This window comes from Tamandua tetradactyla, chromosome 9 (assembly GCF_023851605.1).
Source record: "Tamandua tetradactyla isolate mTamTet1 chromosome 9, mTamTet1.pri, whole genome shotgun sequence".
NCBI lineage: Eukaryota > Metazoa > Chordata > Mammalia > Pilosa > Myrmecophagidae > Tamandua > Tamandua tetradactyla.
This window is the reverse complement of record NC_135335.1, coordinates 112,639,856-112,664,267: the sequence shown is the minus strand read 5'-3', so window position 1 is coordinate 112,664,267 and position 24,412 is coordinate 112,639,856. Positions and strand designations below refer to the sequence as shown.

General features: G+C 36.6%; 1 protein-coding gene and 1 pseudogene across 2 annotated transcripts in view; both read right to left on the bottom strand.

Moving 5' to 3' along the window:
• Positions 1 to 1,650: 1,650 nt before the first annotated feature.
• The window catches only part of CWC27 (CWC27 spliceosome associated cyclophilin), a 328,826-nt gene continuing 306,064 nt past the window's right edge, over positions 1,651 to 24,412 (bottom strand). For both annotated transcript variants that reach the window (XM_077117296.1, XM_077117297.1), the window contains one exon: positions 1,651 to 5,291. In XM_077117296.1, the coding sequence (XP_076973411.1) occupies positions 5,129 to 5,291 (163 nt within the window). In that variant the 3' untranslated portion in view covers positions 1,651 to 5,128. The remainder of the gene's footprint in view (positions 5,292 to 24,412) is intronic.
• LOC143647538 (U2 spliceosomal RNA) lies at positions 11,677 to 11,850 on the bottom strand (annotated as a pseudogene).

Here is a 24,412-nt window from a genome sequence, read left to right as displayed (position 1 = left end):
ACCAGCATATCCCCCAAACTTGTCTATGGATCCTTGCCCATCTGTGACAGCATGTCATGTTAAAATGAGAAAAAGACAATTTAGCGAAGCTTTTCCCAAAACTAAAGATATTCAATTTTAAGAGCTGTCCCATTTTAGTGTAAAAATGTCCTCTTTTAATGAAATGATGGTGATGATAAATTGTAAAATATATAGCAACCCTACATTGGATCTAAGTTGTTGTTTTTCTTAATGTACCAGTTCACTCATTTGTCCAACAAGTATTTATTGCGTGTTTATCTGTCTGGCGTGTTTCTTGGCACTTGGAAAATATCAAACAAAAGTGACAAAAATCCTTGACCTCATGGAGGGCGTCCTAGGGTGGGAGATGCACAAAACACAATGAACAAGTAACCAAACTATAAGGCTCAGCATCCTTATCTGTAAAATGGCTAACACGGACCCCCATTTCATAAGGTTGTTTATAAGAATTAAATAAATATAGGCAAAGTGTTTAGAAATTAGTAGTGCTACTGAATAAGATTGAGGAGGGTTAGAGATTGAGCACATGGGGAGGGGTGAGTTGCAATTTTAAAGCAGAAAGGTTAATGTAAGTCTCGTGCCATTTGAGGAAAGACTTGAAGGGGGCAAGGAGTCAGCAATGGAGTTACTTGTTGAGAATAGTGGTCAGGGTTGGCATGGGGGATGGCCAGTACAATGGACTTGAGATGGGACCACAATAGATTATTTGATGAATGGCAAGGATAGCGTGGCTGGCACAAAATGAGCAATGGAGAGGGTAGGAAGGGATGATGTCACAGATGGGGGAGTCATGATTACTAGAGCCTTGTAGGGCATTGTAAGGACACAGGCGTTTACTCTGAATGAAATGGGGAGTCACTGAAGGGTTTTGAGCAGAGAAGTATAAGAATATGACTGACGTTAAAAACGGTTCACTTGGCTGCTATATTAATAAATTGTAGGGAAGCAGGGTGAAAGCAGGGAGACTAGTCATGGTGATATTATAGGAGCCCACATGAAAGTTGATCTTCCTTTAGTGGTAGCAGTGGGAAGTGGTAAACAGTGGTCAAACTCTAGATAAATGTTGAAGGTAGAGTCAAGAGGTATCATGACAGACTGGATGCGGGATGCGAGATAAAGACAGGAGTGCAAAGTTTTTGGCCTGAGTTATCAGGAAAGATGGCATACATGCCAACAACGGACATGAAAAAATTGCAGACAAAGCAGGTTTGGTGGAGGCAGGTACAGAAAGTATAGCTCAAAGTTAAGTTTTGGACATGTTAACTTTGATGGACATGATGAAATCCATATTTTGGAATCATGAAATTTCACTCTGAAATGGACATAGGCTTCACATAGTCTCATGTACAACTTTCTAAACTGATTAAAAAATATTTGTGATCAATTCTTTTTTTGGGGGGAGCTGGTAACCATCCTTAATCAGCTTTCTCATTTATACCAACAATATAACTTTAGAAACTGGTTAAATGGGGACTTTCCTCTTATCCTAAAGAAAATATTTCCTCAACAATTGCAAATTAAAGAACAATTTATACATATCACACAAAAACAAAACCCTACAAATTGTTAGTCTTCTTATAAGTTTCTTATAACTGTTGTGAAGAAACCATAATATCAGAGACCATATACTTTATTTTAAAGCATTCATTTATTTTCTATACATGGTACTGTTCATTTCAAATATAGTCTTTTACTAAAACATGAATACTGACAACAAATCTCCAACTAGATTAAATTCAGAATATAAATGGAAAAATCACCTGCTTTCTGTTCTCAAAATTATTCTCATTATTTAAAAGTGCCCAAACTTAAGTAATGATTATCATTTTTGGCATCATGAGAATGAGAAAACAGTAATTTTTGAAAGGATCAAGAACACCTTCTTTTTGACTGATGCCATGAGGAAAGCTTCCAGAATATACTTTTACTGATTAAGTAACATGAATTAATACCATGATCTAATCTTAAAGGAATAATTCCCTGTAGATGTGGAGGAGAGAGAACAGACTCTTATCTCCATTTCATTTAGAAGCCAGTCTTTGCTCTAGGTAGTATTCCTCACCCCCAACTCTAAATTCTTTTTTTTTTTTTTTTTGTAAATGATGAATACATACATATATCATCACTTACAGGGAATAATTTAAAGAACTGTAATTATATGCCCACCCTCCCCATTTTTTTTTCTGTGAGGTTTGGTTGTTTCTTGCAGTGGACACATGATTATTTGGGGCAAAAAAGGCAAATAGAGAAAAATAAATGTGAGTAAAGTGGCTTTGGAAAACTCCATCAGTGCAGAATCAGAAAATACAAAGCTGCCACTAAAGCATTGGACTGCAGCCATAGTTAGAACTTGCCCAAATTGTGTGAAGAAATCACATAAAACAGAAGTGTACATGAATATTTTAACACTGGTAAAGGGTTAAAGCCCTTGCGCTCTTTAATGCCAATGCAAGCATTACTATATAAGGTTTCAGCTGGAAATGAAACACAACGGGAAATATAACATGTATTGCTCTTTTTGGATAACAATTGTTCACTGGAGCAACTTTTGGTAGTTCAAAATTGGCCATGGTGAGAGTATTTACACTATGGAGACAGGTAAATGCCACCAATCAGGGCTTATTGTTGTTTCTTTTCTTAGGGAGCTGGTTTACCACTGAAAATAACCCTCCACAAGGATTACTGAAACTCAACACCTGTGACAAAGATAATCACAGATAGCTTTGGCAAGGGGGATGTGGGGAGCAAAGGAGTATCCTTTAGACAAGCATCCTAGTAAGATTTGGTGGTTTTATTATTTCTCTCAGAATTCAAATTTCATCCAATCCTTATTAGAAAGGATTTCTCGAATATATGATGCCTTGCTTCATTTCTCATTAAAAGCTAAAAGAAGGAGATTAAATATATGTGTGACAGGAAAACCCGCTTTCTAGTAAGCAGAAATGGCTTCACCTGATAAACTTTTTAGAGTAACTGGGACAGAGTCAGAGCCATAGAGAAGCCAGACCTGCTCTGTTTTTGTGAATGGCAGTGTTAAAGAATGTAACCCTCTTAACTTCTCTACGCCCTGGACTCGCAGATTGCTTATGCTAAGACAACTCTCAGTGGTAACTCACTTCACACTTCCATTTTCTTTCTTGCTATCACCAAGATTAGACAACACGTTTGGGCAATATTCTGCACTTATCTGACCTTTTCCATAAAGGCAACACTGATACAACAGAGCAGGTTTATGTACCTCACACGTCAGATCCTATCAAAAACTTGGCGGTGACAGTTTGATAAGGACACCATAGCTTAATGAATTTGTTCTAAAAACAACAGCAGCAACCACTCATCTCCTCACACTTTTTAATGACCTTGCTCTATGGTCTCCCCATTTTTAGGTGCGGCACATGTATTACTGACTGTGAGGCCTCAGAGACTGTAGAGAGCTGAGGGCATATATATGATAATGTACATTTTGGTATTAACATCTTTATTATGTTCCCCTCCTCTTCTTTGAAATGTTTCCTTTCTTCCCGAAGGAAAAAAAAGAGAGGACTGTTGTCAGTGGTGGGAGTCCTTTTCTCTCCTCCCCTCAGATTTTAGCTATTTCATAAAGAAAAAATTATGAAATATTTCAGGCATAGTGAAATGTTTAAAGACTAATATAATGAGAATTGAGTACCCTGTCAGGCTTAAGAAATAAAACATTACAGACACAAGCGAAGCCCCTCTCTCTGAAGTAACCACTGTTCTCATACATATTTTTTCATTTTTGCTACGTGTGCATCTATAAACAATATATAATGGTGTGTTCCATGTTTACAATTGCTATATAGATGGTTTCCTTTTTTTCACACTAAAATCTGCTGTTACATGTAGCTCTGGTTTATTTATTTTTCACCTATATAAGGTATTCCATAGTATGGATATACAATTTATTTAGCTATTTTTTGGTTAATACTTCAATGAATATTCTTAGTACAGTTTTCCTTGAGCAATGTATATGAAAATTTCTTCAGGATATAGATCTAGGATTAGAATTTTTGTATCACTGGATTTGGACAACTTAAATTTTTCCAGATATTGCCCCTCTCCAAAGAGGCTGAACCACCAGTAGCGAGGTCCAGCAATCTTTATTTAACAAGACCTCCAGTTCCAAAGTTTTGGATTCAGTAGAATGGAGGAAGGGAGGGAGAAGGGAAATTGTTTGCATTCTAACATGACTTCAGATGCTGCTGCTGCTGTGGTGTAGCATCTGGGACTACACTTTGATTACATTCTGAAAGGGAGAGCTGGGACGCTATCTAAGAAGACAGGAGGTTTTGTTAGGTAACTGAAAATTAGTGGTACTAAGATTCTAGAATATATTGACTAAATTTAGATAATATGTAGTAAATGATTAGCATGAATGATTATCATCAAAGGCTATTCTTAATTTTAATGTGCTCTTGCTGTTTCTGTGCTGAGAAGGGTAGGAGACTAGATAGGGAGCCAGACGCCACGCCAGGCTGAAGTCAGCTAGGTTGCAGGATACTCTTTGAAGTATCTCGGCTGCATCTATAAAACTGATGCATCAGTGTGAACATCCACGTGGGGATTCCTTAAAATAGAAGGCCATAGAATGCTACTCATTTGGCTGTGCTCAGATCTTTATGTGCAAAACAAAAAATTAATCCTTAAATATTAGATAATTTTTATTATATTCAAAAGTTAGCACTGTGGTAACAGAATGCCAAGGAGGTGTCTCCCAAATACGCTTTCTGCAAAAGCTTCCTATAAAAAATCTTGAAAAGAAAGCCTTCACATATTTTAGGGCAAAAAGACAGAGTTGTACAGTCTGAAAAGTTTTAACATGTAAACTGGAAAAAAGTGGTTTTATTTCAAATTTAGCAATATAAAAGTATAATTAGGAAGAAAAAGAAAGCATGTACCAAGAACCAGAAGCATTTACTTAAGCATTTTACAATTTACAAAACAAGATAACTGCTTTTCAAAACCAGACAACAGGTTCAAAAATACTTTTCACACCCTTAAGTGATGCTGTTGGGGACAATGGCTGTGACAAGGCCCTTCATTGCAGGAAACTGTCCAGCTAGCTCTGGTTATCACGACTCTTCTTTTATCTTCTTTCTTTTTTTTCTCTCATGAGCTTTTTGCTTTCTTCCCTTCTTCTTTTATTCACTGGATTCCGAGGATCATAGATTTCAAACGTGTCTGAGTCTTGCATGCTTGCGTCTTTCACTTTTCTGCTTTTATCTTCAAATTGAAGTATATGCGACATCCTAAAGAGGGAAAGAGATGGTTCAGTGATTTTGGCGTGAGAACTTAAAGTAGAAATTCTAAACAATATCCTTGGCATAATGAACTGCAACTCATTTGCAGTTCTTTCAAAAAAAGAATACCAGGATGGGTTTACTATTTACTGGTGATTATACCACATGGAAACCAACTTCTCAGAAAACACTCAAATTTGAAAAACATGTCGAGTTTGTTCTGCTGGTTTGTATTTTGAGTAGTGAGCCTCCTGGTTCCTCCCCTAAAGGGAGGTTAAATTCTACCCAGAATTGTTCCTGAAACTACAGAGAATACTCTGTCAACTTCTTTTAAAGAGCTCACTTTTTTAGCTGCAGTGAGCCAGGTTGCAGAACAAAACTCCTGACAATAAGTCAGTCCTATCTGATTTTTTTTTAATCCAGTACTTAAGTGGGTCAAGAGTAGAAAATATGCTAAGAATATTTAAAATTAATACCCAAATGGTGTTTTGCCTTCCTTTACTGGGGGCGATGTTAGGCTTTTAATTTTTTTTCATACAAAAGGAAACTAAGCTTTTGGCATGGTTCCATGGACTAATTTCCTCCTCTTAGTGTTGATTACAACCAATCCAACCATCCTGCTATTTCTACTTTATCAAACTCTTACTGGTCTTAAAGTATCAACATGTGCTTTAATCATAAGTGGTCATAAGCTCACTATCCTTAGTGGCAGGGAAATATGTAAGCAATTAGCTATGCCCCCATTAGGAGGTGTCAGGAATAAATAGAGAAAAAGTCAAAAGAAGACCAGATTTCAGGGCAGTTCAATGACTATGGAAGGAGAAAACCCCAATTTTTGTAGAAAGAAAAATGACTATTAAGGCTTTCCCAGTGGTAATTAAAACAATGTTTTCATAGGCCTATCCAACACTCTTCTGTATCACAGCAGATAGGACTCAATTGCCTATAGGATTAACACTCCACATACGCCAGTTGTAACTCTTAGATGAAATAAAAATATAACATTAATTTCTTTCTTGCTATATAAGCAGAGATTCGGGCAGTAGGTAATAGCTGAGATCCCCTATCCTTTTTTTTCCCTGTAGTAGAACAAATGATGAATGAAGTTTACCTGTGCAACAAACTCCCAGAATTTGAAGAATCCTAACAAGATTTTGAGAGGGGAAATATAATGCTACAATATTAGTGATACTACAATCACAAAGGGTTCAGTAGCTCACCACTACTGAATAAGTTAAGGTTTATGCACCATTCCTATCCCCTTCTATCCCACTCAAGGAAACTAACTGGAATGCAATAAATACAAGTGATATTAATATATGGATGATCTAGACTATACTTTATAAAATGAGGTAAATCACATTACATTTCTATACTTTATTCTTAATAATAAATTATTTACATCAAATTTCATAACTGATCTCAATAGATGAACATACTGACTTTTACACTTTTGTTGCATTAGAGAATACACTTACATAGAAAATGCATCACATGATAATTGCCTATTCAGATTGATTCCCTAGAGTCTTATTTCCTTGTGCTTTCAATTTCCTACAGTATTAAGGGACTAGCTTCTGAATAAAACAATTCCCAACTCCTAGAAAAAGGATAATTACTCTACAGCTATGGTAACAAGTAACCACTAGAACTAGTATGAAACAGAATCAAACTGGATTTAATAAACTGATGACTCGCCTAAATCTAAATGATCAATGCAACATGCTTCAGTGAATACACATTTAAAAGCCAGTGACAGCCTCCTGCTTTTGAAAGTTGGCCAATCAGTAGCAAACTCACGGTAGTGACGGCACTTCAGAAAGTCAGCCAATCAACAATCTCTCCTGAATAACCTGGTTCTGATGCTGATGTCAACCCCAGAACAATACTGGACCCCAAGACTCTAGAGGAGATCTGCAGCCTCATTTGCTTAGAGAGACTGCCTAATAAGGACAGCTCTTCCTTACTTAAATAAGTGAAAAATTAAGTCTTCTGTTTCAAATATTGAGGTGGTTTTTTTTTCTTCAACATTTCTTATAATCTGCAGTTCCTTCAAACTGCCATTATCTTAGTTAACTTGTTTATACTTTTTGATGTACATATTCTTCTATTTTAAACATTATCCCTTTCTCTGCCCCAAAATGCAGAGGGGTTTTTCATGATATCCCTTTTTAGTAGGGATTGTCTATGTTTCAAAAATGATTTTATCTCAAGCTGTCAATTAAAAACAATAAAAGCATTTTCCTCTTTTCTATGCCATGAGAAGATCTTACAACTATTGGATTTGGTTGGTTCTGGTACAAGAAATAAAATCTAAACAAGTGAAAAACAGACAAGGTCTACAAGAAGACGACTCTCTAACAAATTAAAAAAGCAAAACAAAACAGAAAAGTCTAAATTAAAGTAGCTGTCTTTTTCAACTGTTTGTTTCACATACCAGTGCACCAAACAAACCCAACCTCCTGATTAATAATGAGCCCATTCCCAGAGGAAGGAAGGGGCTCTCAGCTTACACAGCACTTCAGCTTTAATATCATAATACTCAGCATGGCTGGTTACTCTATGGTAATATTTAATCTTTAATAGAAATAAAGCATAATCAAAGAGCTTCACCCATTTATCTTTCAACATGCTTTGGTCACTTCATTTTACAAAGCAAAACAAAACAGTTGTTATGATTTTCAGCATAATAAACTCCTGACCTACAGGCCACTATAAATCAGACTGCAGTGAACTGAAAGTAGGCCCACATTTTATAGTCTCCTGTGAGACTACACATGCAGACTTAGAATACAGATTCGAGTATATAGAGTCTGGTGGTTTATAATATTGGACATCCCAATAACTCAATACTTCCTCCTCTGTGGCTGGTCATGGATTTGGCCCACCAAGATTAGTGAATTTTTTGGAATTAATTACACACTGTTCATTTACATATGGAAATTTTAGAACTTTTCTGCTTGAAGGTAAAGACAAAAATTTAATTCTGATTAGTAAAATTTTACATAGCCTCAGATTCTCAAATAAGAACACTGACTTTAATGTTTTCGGAAATATGGAGGTTTGCCATTTTCATAAAGGTTGTGTTTGATGTTTTGTGTGTGTGGTGGGGGGACTGTGGGGAGTTATAAACAAAAGTAAACTATTGATTCTTCGAAAAAGACTTGGACTTTTACTAAGTTCACTCATTTGACATCCAGCTTTTAAAGTTTTCATACAACTGTGCAATAGATTAAGGTTTCAGCAAATACTATTAATGGGGAATACAAGAAAGAAACTTATTCTCAGTGCATTTCTAATTGAAATGCAGTTAAATTGTTTATGCTCAAATAATGTAAACAGCCATGTTTTCCATTGGCTATTTCCAATTTCTAAGCCACCCTACCTTAGGAACTTATCACTCAATCTTTAGATCACTGCTGGTGTCCTAATTGATTTACATCTTTACTATTTCTCCTTCCTTTAATCCTTTAAAGGTTCTAAAATAATCTTCCTTACACATTGCTTTGGTAGTATTCCTTTGATCAGGAACTATCAGCTCTCATATTAGACTGAAACAACTCAGCTGACCCTTAAACCACTTTTTACGACTGGATGTCTCTGATCTCACCAACCTTATTTCATTTCTTTCTTCAACTCTCACCATTTTGTAATTGCCTGTTTACTTAATTGTGAACAGACTGTCAGTTATATGAGACAAAGTTTGAGTCTTGTTCACAGTTGTATTCCCAGTACTGAGTGTGGTGATTTGTTTCAGAAATGAAAGCCTTCAGACCCTTGGTACTGGCCAAGCCTGCTAGCTGGTACTAGCTGGTTTGCTAAACTAACACTTCACTTCCTTTTGTGTGTAGGGACTGTCTTTTATTCTATGATATATTACCCCAATGTCTAAAAGGCTCTGCAGAAAGTCCCATGCTCAGCACAAGTCCACTTTTTCATGACCTCTCATATCTCAGTGCATATTAATTGCTGCTTTTTCATTGCGCTCATATCAATGATTACTAATTTTTATTCTTCCAGAGATTCCAATGGGAGCATGTCTTATGTTATTTTTCATCTCCTAGAGCACCTAATATAGAACTAGTTAGACAGAATTTTTTAAAAAGGAGTGTGTCTCAAAGTATGGTCCAAGGACCCCTGTACCAAATGCAGGCTACATGTTAGAATCACCTGAGTAGCTTTAAAAACCATCTCCACTTCCAGAGATACTGATTTAGTTGTCCCCAAGTGGGGCCCCTTACTTGTAATTTAAAAAACTTTCCTGGTAATTCTGAAATGCAGCCAAAGTTAAGACCACTGCATTAAAATTTAAGAATCCTTACAATTACAGATTGACTTATTTCATTAGACATTTTTTCTTGTTCCTTGTTCTAGTTTGCTAGCTGCCAGAATGCAATACACCAGAAACAGAATGGCTTATAAAAAGGGGAATTTAATGAGTTGCTAGTTTACAGTTCTAAGGCTGAGAAAATGTCCCAATTAAAACAAGTCAATAGAAATGTCCAATCAAAGGCATTCAGGGTTTCTCTCTCAAGTGGAAAGGCGTATGGTGAACACAGTCAGGGTTTTTCTCTCATCTGGAAGGGCACATGGCAAGCATGGCATCATCTGCTAGCTTCTTTTCTCTCCTGGCTTCCCGTTTCATGAAGCTCCCTGGGAGGCATTTTCCTTCTTCATCTCCAAAGGTTGCTGGCTTGTGGACTCTGCTTCTTGTGGCTATGTTATTCTGCTCTGCCCTTTCTGAATCTCTTATTCTCCAAAATGTTTCCTCTTCTATAGGATTCCAAGACCTACCTAAATGGGTGGAGACATGTCGTCACCTAATCCAGCTTAACAACCACTCTTGATTAAATCACATCTCCAGGGAGATGATATAAGTACAGATTCAAACATACAATATTGAATAGGGATTATTCTGCCTTTATTAAATGGAATTTAGATTAAAACATGGCTTTTCTAGGGGACATACATCCTTTCAAACCAGCACACTCCTCCAGAGATGGTGAACAGCTGGTTCCTAATGGCAAACTACTCAGACACTTAAAGACACCTGACTGACCTCTGACACTATTATCTGACTGAAAAATCTCAAGTGCATTAGCCATTTCTTATATATGGCTTGAGAATAAGAAATGAGCTAGATTCAATTACTCATTGAACAAACACCTAAGGGCTTTCAATGCTAGGTACTGGGGGCACAAAGCCAGCTATGACCCACGTGCTGACACGACCAGTCCATTACGGAGAGGGATATGCAAACTGTTTTGGAAATGCGTATTTTGGAATTGTCTGCAAAGTGTGAGACAACTAAGCATCCACTGACATATCACTATGGTTTACAAAATGCTTTCACATGTTGTCTGATATCATCCTTACAATAACTATATAAGATAGACAAGAAAGATTATCATCCTTGTTTCATAGGAAATCTCTGAGATTTGGTTTTAAGAGGCTTGTAGCTGGTAAGTAGTTGATCAGTTGTTACTTTCTTCCATGTCTTCAGAGGTAACAAACTTTCATCTTATGAAGATGGATTTAACTTTTGGGATAAGTCAGAAGTTAATGCCTTGCTAAATCTAGTGAGTAAGATTAAAAAATCATATTTAATATTGCCTATTTTGGATAAAACATTAAAAAAATGCAACTATAAAGGGACATTAAAGAATGATTACTTGTGTGGCTCCTAAAGCTGGTCTTTAAAGCAATTCTAAAAGAAAAGTTTCAAAAGTGTCTTGACCAATATGAAAGCATTTTTTGGAAAAGTCACCTCTCTTTTAGGTGAACATTTGCTTAAAAAAAAGCATTAATAGTCTCTATAAATTTTATCCCTTTATTGCCTTTAATCCTTGCTCTCTGGCACTTCTGTCCCAGTTTCTTCTTATTCTTTCTAAAATGAGGATGCTAGATAGGGACACCCCATTCAGTTGGAGGTCCACAAGGGCCAGACTTTGGAAGGCTGGATACCTGCAATTTCTTCTCTGGCATGATTCCTAAGGATGATGTTGTGGTCGGCAGTAGTTAGCCTCAGGTGTCAACTCAGCCAGGTGATGGTGCCCTGTTGTTCTGTTGCTGTGGACTTAAATTATCAGCATGTAAAATTCAACTATGGCTGATTACATCTGCAGTTAGCTAACAGGAGTGCCTTCCATAGAGTGACGTTTCAATTAGATCAACTGAGGCTTAAACGGGAGAAGCAGCTCAGATCCAGATGTTTAGAGATGCAGGAAGGACACAACTGTGGGGAAAGCTGCTGGAACCCAGAAGCTAGGAGAGAAGGCCAGCAGATGTCACCATGTTCCTTCCCATGTGACAGAGAAATCCAGATGAAGCTAACTGCCTTTCCTCCTAGGAGCTGTAATTTTAGTAACAAAATTTAGTGATTAAGTAAACCCCTTTATTAAAAGCTGATCCATCTCTGGTATGTTGCGTTCTGACAGCCTTAGCAAAGTAAACTTTGGATATGATGATATTTCAGTCTTTTATGCTATATATAGTTTTCAGAAATGCAAATTTAAACTGTTAAGTACAGATAATACACATAATCTTAGCCAAAAGGCCAAGAAGACATTGCATGTTCATGAACTGGAAGATTAAATATTAAGATGTCAATCGTACCTAAAGTGATTTATAGATTAAATGCAATCCCAATCAAAATTCCAACAACCTCCTTTGCAGAAATGGAAAAGCCAGTCATCAAATTTATATGGAAGGGTAATGGGCCCCAAATAGCCAAGCCATCTTACAAAAGAAGAATGAAGTTGTAGGACTCACACTTCCTGATCTTAAAATTTATTACAAAGACACAGTAATAAAAGCATGGTGCCAGCACAAGGAAAACTATATAGATCAATGGAATTGAATTGAGAGTTCAGAAATCAACCCTCACATTTATGGCCAACGGAGTTTTGAGAAGGTGACAAAGATGACTCAATTGGGAAAGAATGTCTCTTCAAGAAATGGTGCTGATAAAACTCACTATCCATATGCAAAGAATGAATGTGGACCCTTACCTCACACCATATACAAGAATCAATTCTAAGAGGATCAACTCTAAACTCCTAAATAGAAGAACCAGAACTATAAAACTCTGAGAAGGAAGCATGGGGAAGTATCTTCTGAACCTTGTGTTCATTAGATATTAGGCAATGTTTCTCAGACTTTACACCCAAAGCACAAGCCACAAAGGAAAAAAATAGATAAATGGGACCTCATCAAAATTAAAAGTCCTCAGAGGACTTTATCATGAAAGTTAAAAGACAACCTACAAATGGGAAAAAACATTTGGAAGCCACGTATCTGATATGAGCTTATCAGAGGGTTTAATTTCTAGAATATATAAAGAAACCCAGTCTAATAATGTGCAAAAGACTTGAACAGACATCTCTTCAGAGAAGATACACAAATGGCCAAAGAGCATGTGAACGTTGCCCAAGATCATTAGCCATTAGGGAAATACAAATCAATTCTGCAATGAGATACCATTTTATACCCATTAGAATGGCTACTATTAAAAAAACAGGTAGGTAAAGTGTTGGAGAGGATGGAGAAACAGGAACACCTATTCATTGCTGGTAGAAATGCAAAAAGTTACCTCTGTGGAAAACTTTAGTGGTTCTGCATAAGGTTAAATACAGAATTATGACCCAGCAATTCTACTGCTAGGTATATACCCAAAAGAATTGAAAGCAGGGACTTGAACAGATATTTGCACACTGATGTTCACAGTAGCATTATTCATAATTGTCAATTGATAGAAGCAACCCAAATGTCTATCAACGGATGAATGGATAAACAAAATATATACATATATATACAGAAAGAGAATGGAATATTATTCAACCATGAAAAGGAATGAAGGTCTGCTGCATGTGATACCATGGATGAACCTTGAAGAAAGGTTGAGTGAAATAAGCTAGACGCAAAAGAACAAATAGTGTATGATCTCACTAACATAAAATAATAGAGTAAGCAAGTTAACAAGAGTCAGGATGGGGGTAGGGGAAGGGGAATTAATGCTTAAATTGTACAGAGTTCCTATCAGAAATGATAGAAATCTTTTGGTAATGGTGATGGTAGCATAATAATGTGAATGTAACCAACCACACTGAAATATATATCTGAATGTGGTTAAAAGGCAAAGCTTGTGCAAATGGTAACATAATGAAAATTAAAAAAAAAAAATTCACAGAACTGCATTACAAAAACAGTGAACCCTAAGTTAAACCACCAACTATAGTTAACAGTACAATTTTAAAAATGAGCTTTCATCAGTTGTAACAAATGTTTTTCACCATGCAAGGTGTTAATAATAGAATGGTGTTTTATTTTCTAGGCTGCTCAAAATGTTTACCATGAAATGGATTGGCTTAAACATTGGAAATTTATTAGCTTTTATAGTTTGAGGTCAAGAAAATGTCCATATCAAGGCATCATCCAGCAATGCTTTCTTCCTAAAGACTGGCTGCCAGGGATCCTTGAATCCTCTGCCACATGGCAAGGCACATGATGACTTTTCTGGTCTCTCCCTTCTTTTTTTGGTTTCATTGCTTTCAGTTTCTTTCTTCTGTGACTTTTTCTTCTCTCTGTATTAATTTCATTGACAAAAGGACTCCGAAACTAGGATTCAGACCCATCCTGAATGAGTAGGGGTCACACCTTAGCTAAAGTAGCATCATTCTACTTAGAATGGGCTCACACCCAAAGGAATGAATTAGCTTTAAGAATATGATTTTATGGAATATATAAAGTTCTAAACTACCACAAGTAGTTTAGAAATCCTGCATTTTATGCATGATTGTTCAGTAAACCCATAACTTCTCTAATAAAGGAAAAAAAAAAACCCAAAAATAAAAATTGCAAACCTAGCCATGAAAATTCTCCTGTTTTAAATCTTCTGGCGGCTCTCTATTGTTTACACAAGGAAATCCAAATTTCTTATGCTGCCTCTGGTTTTTGGCCTCCTTTCTAAGCTCTTATGTCATTCTCAATCACTTGACATCCTCAATTACTTGAAGTTTCCTGAACAAACCCTGCTCTCTCCTGTCTCCTTGCTGCTTCTTTACACACCATACACTTCTCCTTTCTCTCTTCCTATAGCTCAGATGTCATCACCTCTGGGCAATGGTCACTTATTTTTCTCCTGTCCCACCCTGTTCTTTTTTATATACAAAGCAAAGAAATAAAAAAGCAATAGTTTTCAAAGCACTCTTCAACAAGTTACAGGACAGATCCCAGAGCTTGTCATAAGCTACGATACAGTCCTCTCAGATTTTTCCTTCTAGCTGCCCCAGAATATAGGAAGCTAGAAGGCACAAATATTTTTTACCATCACAATCGACTTATTTTCCTTCTTTTTTTTGTGAAAACATATATACAAAAAAAGCAACAAATTTCAAAGCACAGCATCACAATTAGTTGTAGAACATATTTCAGAGTTTGGTATGGGTTATAATTCCACCATTTTAGGTTTTTACTTCTAGCTGCTCTAAAACACTGGAGACTAAAAAAGATATCAGTGTAATGATTCAGCATTCATATTCATTTGTGAAATCCTACCTTCTCTGTATAACTCGAACATCACCTTTGATTTTTCCATTCCTCTCTTTAGGGGTGTATGGGCTATGGCAATTCTAAATATTTCATATTGGAAGGGTCTGTCACTAATAGGGAGATGGAACTATCTGATGTTCTGGAGAGACTGGGCCTCTAGGTTTCAGGACTTAATCAGGGACCCATCTGCAGGTTGTAGGTTTCTGGAAAGTTACTCTAGTACTGGAACCCTTGTGGAATCTTACATATTGCCCTAGGATCGGCTGGAATGATCCTGGTTGGGGTTGGCAGGTTATGATAGGTAGCAAGGTCTACCTGAAGATTGCATAAGAGCAACCTCCAGAGTAGCCTCTGAACTCTATTTGAACTCTCTCTGCCACTGATCCACGCTGCTCTTTTGCAGGTAAGTTTAAGGCCCTCTTCTGGTCTCCCAGAGAATCCTTTACGACTCATAAACTTCGCCTTCTTCACACTGCTAGCTATCTCCACTACCAGACCGCAGGTGTTCTTCAGGGTGACGGCTGTGTTTGTGGCCTCTGTACCCGCACTAGCCAGCAATGCTTGGTAAGAGAAGATATTCTCAACCCCAGCCTGACAAAGGATGGCGTGAGACACTACAGAACTCCATCTTCTCAAGGAAGCTTAAGCAACCAGGAAGAACTGGCAGAAACATTTCTCAACGCTTCAGAAAACAGTTAAAGGACTACCGTAACAGCATGAGCATTGACTCAAGAAAAAGGCAACTTACAACGATAGGATTTCCCAGCACCAATACAGGCCCCTTCATCATCCTCCCACAGGCTTGGCATGTGCTAGCCTGTGTTCCCAGTGCCAGGCCATGATTCTGTTTCCAGAAGGAACAGAATAACCCTCTTGTATATACTATGAGCACGAATGTCTACGCATTCTGGAATAAACCAGGACGTTTTGGTTGTAGGCTTGCCATCCAGGATCTTCTCTGTGGGTAGAGGCAGCTCACAGAGCTCTCTTACAGAACACTGCTGGAGAACAGTCAAATCACAGCTGCCTGGGGAAAAGAACTGCTGGCTGTGGGACATATAGTGTAGTGCCTGAGAACATGAGGAAGTACATTTTCCGAGGGAAGAGGAGACATTCTGACTAGTATGAATAGGATGTGCCTAGGACCACGCACACATGTCCAGAAGGACTGGGGTGGATTCTATGTTTTTGCCTTGAGCTGTTCTCTAAACACAGCTGAGTTCTGAAGGAGAGCGCTTGCACAGGACAATCTAAAAGACTGAAAAGGTGTTTACTTTTTTGCCTTTTTTTTTGTTAGCTCCTGGCATTCAAGGAAAATTCTGTAAAACCATTAGCTGGAATGAAGCTTACAGAATAGATGCTTCAGAACCTAAATTCCAGAAATAAACATTAATATATCAAAATGGCCAGGTTTCAACAAGAGATTAGAAAACATACAAAGAAACAGGAAGCAATGGGCAAGGGCAAAGAAGACTAATGAACTGGAAACCATTAATTAGGAAGGCCAGACTTGGACATGCCATACAGTGACTTCAAAAAAAGTCCTAAACACACTCAAAGAGCTGAAGGAAAACTTTGAAAAAGAATTAAAGGATATCAAGGGAACAACAGATAAACACAAAGAAACTATCAATAAAGAGACAGAAATTATTAAAAGGAACAAAACAGCTGGAAGACCACAGAAATAGAAGTTAAAAACTCCCTCAAGGGGTTTGTCAGCAGACTGGAGCTGGCAGAAGAAAGAATCAGTGAACTTGAAGATAAGACAATTGAAATTATCCAGTCCAAAGAGCAGAAGGAAGAAAGAATAAAGAAAAGTGAAGGAGCCTGAAGAACCTGTGGGACACAGTCAAGTATACCAATATATACACTATGAGGTCAGAAGGAGAAGAAAGGGGCAGAAAAGATATTTTGAGAACTAATGGCTGGAAGATTCCCTGATTTTACAAACAACATGTATATATACACATCCAAGACACTCAAGGACTACGAAATAGGATAATCCCCAAAAGAGCCACACTATTGCATATTATTATTAAACTGTCAAACGTCAAAGATAAAGAGAGAATTCTGAGAGGTGCTATTAAACTGTCAAACGTCAAAGATAAAGAGAGAATTCTGAGAGGTGCAAGAGAGAAGCTGTACATCATGTACAAGGGAGCTTATTAAGAGTAAGTACCAATTTCTCCTTGGAAACCATGGAAGGAAAAGGCAGTGGAATGACATATTTAAAATATTTAAAATGCTGAAAGGAAAAAATTACCAACTAAGAATTCTATACTTGGCAAACTACCTTGCAAAAAATGAGGGAGAGATTAAGACATTCCCAGATATAGAAAAGCTGAGGGATTTCATCACCACAAAACTGGCCCTACAAGAGATGCTGAAGGGAGTTCGGCAGGTTGGAAGGAAGGGGTACTAAACAATTTATCAAAGCTGCATTAAGAAACAAAGATTTATGGCAAAGGTTGACACAGGTAAAATGTAAATGACAGTATTATTGAATTTTTGGTTTGTAAATGCATTTTTTACTTCCTACAGGATCTAAATGGCAAATGCATAAAATGTCATGATAGATCAGTGGTTTGGAATGCACAATGAGTAAATACGTAAATTTGTGACAAGAATAACATGTAGGTGGGGGGGATGGAGGTATACTGGAACACAGTTTGTGTCCAATTGCAGTTAAATTGATATCAAACTAAATGAGTTATAACAGATTTAGTATTCTTAATCTAGGTCCCTGATAACTACAAAGAAAATATCAGAAACCTACAAACTCACAGACACAGGAAGTAGAGTACAGGGTGCCAGGGGCATGGGGAATGGGGGACTTAATGCATAATGGGTATAAGATTCCTGTTTCCATCTTGTGTTACTGAAATGTCTTAGCAATAGATGGTAATGAGGGTGATGCAACATTGTGAATGTGATTAATTCCACTGAATGGTGCACGTGGGAGTAGTTGAGATGGGAAATTTTAAGTTGTACATATGTTTTGAAAATTAAAAAAAGAGCAATTAAAGAGAAAACAACAAAAGCAATAGGTGCTCTTTGATGGGATATAATAATGGAGCATAAAAGGCTCAAAAGAACATTATTGGGACCTATGAAAAAAACTGGAGTATGGACTCTAAGCTTTACATAAATGTTAAATTTCTGGAACTTAATAATTGCACCTAAGGTGATTATTTGAAAAATATCCTTGTTTTCAGGAAAAGTACATGGAACTATTAAGTGTTCAAGGAACATGATATATTCAACCTACTTTCAAATTTTCCAGGAAATAAATAGACAGATAAATAGAAAGAAAGAGAGATGCATTCATAGATAGAATGCTGCAGCAAATGTGGTAGAATGTTAAAACTAGTGAATCTAAGTAACTGGGTGAGGGTATGTCAGAGTTCTCTGCGTGGGATCTGCATAATATTTGCAACTACTTTGTAAGTTTGAAATTATTTCAAAATAAAAAGCTTAACATGGGGGTGGGGAGAAGAATGTCCTCAATCAATGGCTGTCGAATGAAAACATATTTCTGGGAAGTCAGTCATCATCAAAACCTTTGGCTAGTGTTCTGGGTTTATTCAATGAATTTGATAGTATTTCTACATAATTCCAAATGACTTAGCAAAAACGTTTATGAACGCTTAAGCTTTCCAGATAAGTACCTCTCCTTTCAAACACCATAATTCCAAGAGAAAAGGCTAATATGTCCCAAAAGCTGAAATGGGTATTTCTACACCATTAATTTTATGCTATGAAACTTTAACTTGTCTTTTTGAAATGTGCCAGTTAAACTGCTTAAAGATTGACATTTGCCTTCTGCATGGTCATTCTCTATGGTACGTGGTAGGGGAAAAATGCACATATTGTCCTCAGAGAACCGTCATCTTTTGGGCTGAAAGGTCTTGCTCTTCTTTGTGAATCTGTCATCCACATAATCTGTCTTTAATGTACCGTATTGACAGCTTCTCATTTTCTCTGTCAAGTTAGAATTCTTAAGAAGCCCAACTAAATAGGTGCTGGTTATTACTTGTGATGGTTAATTTCCTGAGTCAACTTGGCTAGATTATGGTGTCCAGTTGTTTGGCCAAGCAGGTACTGGCCTAATTGTTATTGTGAAAACATGGGTATTTTGTAGACAGATTTAAATCAATCATCAGTTGATTGCATCTATGGCTATTTACATCTACAGTCAACAAGAGAGATTGCCTTCAGCAGTAAGAATAGTCACCTCATCCAATCAGTCGAGAGCCTTAAAGGGAGAAATGATTATTTTAGCTGTCAAAAAGAAATTTCTCTCTTTCAGCCAGCCAGCTTCTCCTGAGGAATTCATCATCACCACTGAGTTCCTAGCTTGTGGCCTGCCCTATGGAATTCAGACTTGCCAATCACCATGGTTGTATGAGCCAATTTCTATAATAAATCTCTTAATATTTACATACACACACATACATGCTATTGGTTCTGTTTTTCTGCAGACTATGGGCCACAAACTTAAATGATCTGGTTTAAGTTTTTCTTTGGGCAATGGCTTGAAAGGAGATCTATTTTCAAACAGAAACGCAAAAACCATCTTCTGTTTTTAAAGAAAAACTTCAGGAAGACAAAGCACTTTTCAAGTTTTGCCACCATGTGATTCTCTGAAAGGACCACATCCTGCCTGAATGAACTACTACCTTTGTCCATGTCACTTCTCTGGAGGGTCCTACCATGTCATTTACACTGTCCCTTTAAAGCCCAGTTTAACTCTCATTTCATCCTAAAATTTTTTCTCTGCCTTATGCCTCAGGACCTGATTTGGGCTTCTTACACTTTCTGTGAAACTTCAGTGGCATGAAGTCAGAAGACCTGTGTTTGAGTTTTAATTCAGTGATTAACTGTGAATGTGTAAAAGTTATGTCATTTCTCAGGGCTGTTTCCTCATCTGTGCAGAGAGATTGGTAATATACACCCTATTTACTTTACACATCATGCCTGCAAAAGGTCTTTGCAAATGGTAAAGCACTGTCCTAACATTTATCATTTCAACTTATTTTGTACTGAGTACATATGTATGTGAGTGTGCACAGAAACGGTGTTTGATCCACACATGAATTATTTGACTCTAAATAACTTTGGAGGTTTATATGTATATTTCTACATATGTCCTGTGTACTTCAGACCATAAGCCATTCAAAGGGTAGAAACTGTTTGTAGAATCAAAGAACTATACAAATGATTTTTTTATTTTTATAACTTTCATAGCATGAGTAATATATGTTCAAAAGACAATACTCACAAAAATTATCTGTAACTCTGTAGAACATCAATAGCTACTATAAACAATAGGCATTTCATTTCTGACACTTTCTCTATGCATGCATACACACATATATGTATTATGCATTTGCTGTTTGCAAATATACACGTGTGCCTATGTGTGCATATATGTATATACATATATGTATCTGAAGGGATTATTATAATGCATACTTTTTTTGGGATAATTTCCTTTTCTTACTCAGTTATACCACAAATATCTTTCTATATGTATAACGATGCTTCTACATCATTTCACAAGTTGTCCTTATAAATAAACTATTACTTATAATCAATCCCATATTGTAGGATTCTTAGGATTGTTCAAATCCCTACCTTGAATAAATCTCCATGTGAATAATTATTTCTATAATTCTTAATTATTTCCAGTATAGGGAATATCTGCTTTCTTTCCTGTCCAGTGTTCTTTCTTCTGACGTTAAATCCATCTTTTCCTTTCAGAAATCACCCTTTCCCAATTTCGGTCCATGTGGTTGGGGTAGGACGACACCCCTCTGGAAGGAGACACACAGTATAGGCCTATCCAGAGTCATCAGTGACTGGGTCAGGGAATGGACGTTTGAATTCAGTGAGGTCAAACTGAAATGGTCCAAAGACTTTTTCCAGAGCTATTAAGTCAGCCATAATGGAAAACACCTAGAGGCTGGTGGATGCCATCTTTGCCGCCCCAGGGAGAAGCCTCTCCATGGTCAAGGCCAACACAGAGGAAGACAGACCCAGGAGACAGAAAAAAATCAGCCAGATTACTGATATTGGTTGAACCCTCTGATTCACCCATGCCCTAACTTCCCTTGCCAATAAATTCCCTTCTTTTCTTATTAAGATATTTCTATCATTTGCAACAGAGAATGTTTAGGGTAAATTCATACAAGTAGAATTCTTGGGACAAAGATTTGTATATTTTTAAGATGCATGATATGGATAGTCTAACTGCCCTCCAGGAAGGCTATACCGACTCACACTCTCATCGGCAACACAGAGTGCTTGATTTTGCTTTTACTTAATAGTGATATTGATTTTATTTTGTTCCCCACCCCATTTTTTTGGCTATTTATAGTTCTTTTGTGATATGTATGTTTGTGTCCTTTGCCCATTTAAAAAAAAATGGGCATATTCATCTTTTCTTTATGGATTTGTGAGAATCCTTAATATATTTAGGATATAAATACTTTCTTCATCACATAAATTGCAAATTTTTTTCCTAGTTTGTCATTTGCCTTTTAATTTTGATTTTTGTGGTGTTCTACCTCCCTCTCTTCGCTTCTCCTTCACTATAGAGCTTTATAATTTTCTACTGTAAAAAAAAAAAAAAAGACCAGTTTTTTCCATTATGGTCTCTGACTTTGAAGTTACTTAGAAACGTTCTCTTGGCTGTGGTAGTTTCTCAGACTTTCCTTGTTTTTGATGCCCTTAATAATTTTGAGGAGTACTGGTCATATATTTTGTAGGATATTCCACTATTGGGATTTATTTGATTTTCTTTTTCATGATACGACTGGGATTATGGGTTACTGGGAGAAAGATCACAGAGGTGAAGTGTCATTTTCACTACATCATATCAGGGATATACTATCGACATGATTTATGACCACTAATGGTGACCTTGATCACCTGGCTGAGGTAGTATTTTTCAGATTTCTCTACTGTCAATTTATTCCTCCCCCTATGTCCCCCTTTCCATGTTGTGCTCTTCGTAAGAAGTCATTGTGAGGAACGAGGAGTTATACTCCCCTATTCCCCTAAAAAATATAATAAATGTCTTCATTATTTTTTCTTGTCTGTTTCTTTGCCTCCTTATATTGATATTTTCATTTGGATTATATCAGGTTTATAGAAGAATTTAGAGATAACACAATTTTTGTTAAAAATTAAGTATCATAGAAATACAGTATGCCTATCTATGTTTATAACTGTTGATGCTTTCTTAATTTACATAAAGGTTCTGATAATTTTACATTACATTTACTGTCAGATTAATTATTTTATTTGGTAAACTGGATTTTTCAAAAAATATATTTTCTCAGTGGTTATTTCAGGGCAGCTATTGATTTTTGTGTATTTGTTTTGTATCTGGCCACAACACTGAACCATTAGGCTTTTAGTAGATAAAACTTTGATTCTGTAGGTCTGAAAATAACTTGTTTTTTTCCATTCCATTTTATTTTTTTGCATGAGCAGGCACCGGGAATCGAACCTGGGTCTCTGGCATGGCAGGCGAGAATTCTGCCGCTGAGCCACCATGGCCTGCCCTCTCCAATCCTTTTTATAGATAAGCAATTGAAGAGAAACTATTGAAGGTCACAGAGTTAGTTACCAAGCTGAAACCAGATTCCCAATTGAGAGTCCAGAAAATTTAGAGGCCTTAATATGACTGATGCTTTTAACTTTATGGGTACTTTTGCTACTAATGAAAAATAAAGACCAAGATTATAGCTGGAGAATTTGGTAATGGTGTTAACATTTGATACTTATTAAAATTTAAAGCAAGTACAACTGATACATAAATCACAAACTTTTACATTCACTTCAAATGAATTAAACACAACTAGGCATATAAGGAGTGACACTATCAACTACAAATATCACAAGGATTTTTTTCTACTATACTTCTTAGTTTGCTCTTGATACTATTTAAATATAAGTAGCTATTTAAAATTCTTTACATTTTCCTAAGATTTCTAAAATATATTTGGAAAAAAAGTTGGACATTATGTCATTTCTCTACTTTAATGCTCAGAGAATGTAATATTTAGGTAAAAAAAAAACCTTACAAATTTTTTATTTTAGGGCTTTTTTCCATGGCTGATTACAAATAATTTAAGGTCTTCTTTTCATAAATGTTCAAAACTTCTCTTATGAATTAAGAAGTTAAAGGGTTTAAGTTCCAGTGCACATGAAAAAAGTCTGAATCTTTTTAGCATGAAATAGGAGGTAGAGACCACAGTAATTCACACAGACAGACAGACGGAATGACTGAATAAGAATGAACCCAGAGATCAAAGTATGTAGAAAAGGTCCTGGAAAACAAGATGCCTGACACTCCTCATGTCCAGCAGGGAAGCAGAGGACGGTGAGGACTGTGGGAAACAGGAGAGGCTGAAGAAGCAAGAGAAATCAAGGAAGAAAAGTAAAGATGAAAAAGGACTCAGAATGAGAAACAGAAACAGTAACTTAAAGGTAGCAGAGAAAAATGCAGGCAGAAATGGTCAAAAAACGCATTGAGAGATTCAAAAATTGACAGTAGGAAAATAGAAAAAAAACCTTTAAAATACTTGAACAAAGAGAAATAAGGACAGGAACCTGGAACATTTGGTAAAGCAAGCGAAGAGGAAAACAGATTTTGGTCTCTGGAAAATGAAAACCAAAGGTAGAACCAATGGATTTTCTTTTACTGTTTATCACTAAGATGGCAACACTTCCTTCGTTCTCAATGTTGAAGGAATGTTAACATTGCCCTCCTCAGTTTGGGGTTTTGAAATGCCAACTCTTAAAAAATGTCTTGTTTCCCTTAGTTAAAAAGAAATCCTTATATTATAGTAAATACTGGGAATGGCAGGAGTAAATGTAAAAGACGTAATTTTCAAAATATCTTCAGCAACAGATGTAGAAATGCAGGCAGTTTCTCACCTGTCTTGCCTGGCCAACATGCACAGCAATCAGGACACAGGTGGGTCTAAGATTTAAGAGGCTTTCCAGAATGAATCTGTAATATGCATTCATATACCTACCCTGGGGTCTCACCAACGGTTCAGCCAATAACATTTAATCCACGGTTAGTGGACTAACAAAACAACACTAAGAAGACAGAGCTCCCACTCAAAAAGGCCTGTCAAAAAGGCTTAGAAAGCAGCTGGGGAAACATGGCTATATGCCTGTATCTCTCAAAATAAATCGAAGAACAAAGCAAAGCTCTCCTAAAGTGGCAGAAACTTTTTCAAGGCAAATTGTATGAAAGCACAGAGAAAGTACAGAAGTTTTCTTTGTCCAGAATCAAAAGGCAGAACAAGAGGTGACTTCAGGATTGAACAGAGGGTTTAGAATTAAAATAATCCCCCCATCCAGGGTCAGCAACTCTGACCTTTTCATAAAAAGTAGCATTGATCTTTTGCATCATTATTCATTCTATATAAAATGAATACTATCCTGAGAACCTGGCCTATAATTATATTCCTTCTTGCTTCATTTTTTCACTAGCTTAGACTTGACTAAGAGGGAGGAATGGAATAAAAACATTTATATTACATTATGATCTTATAATT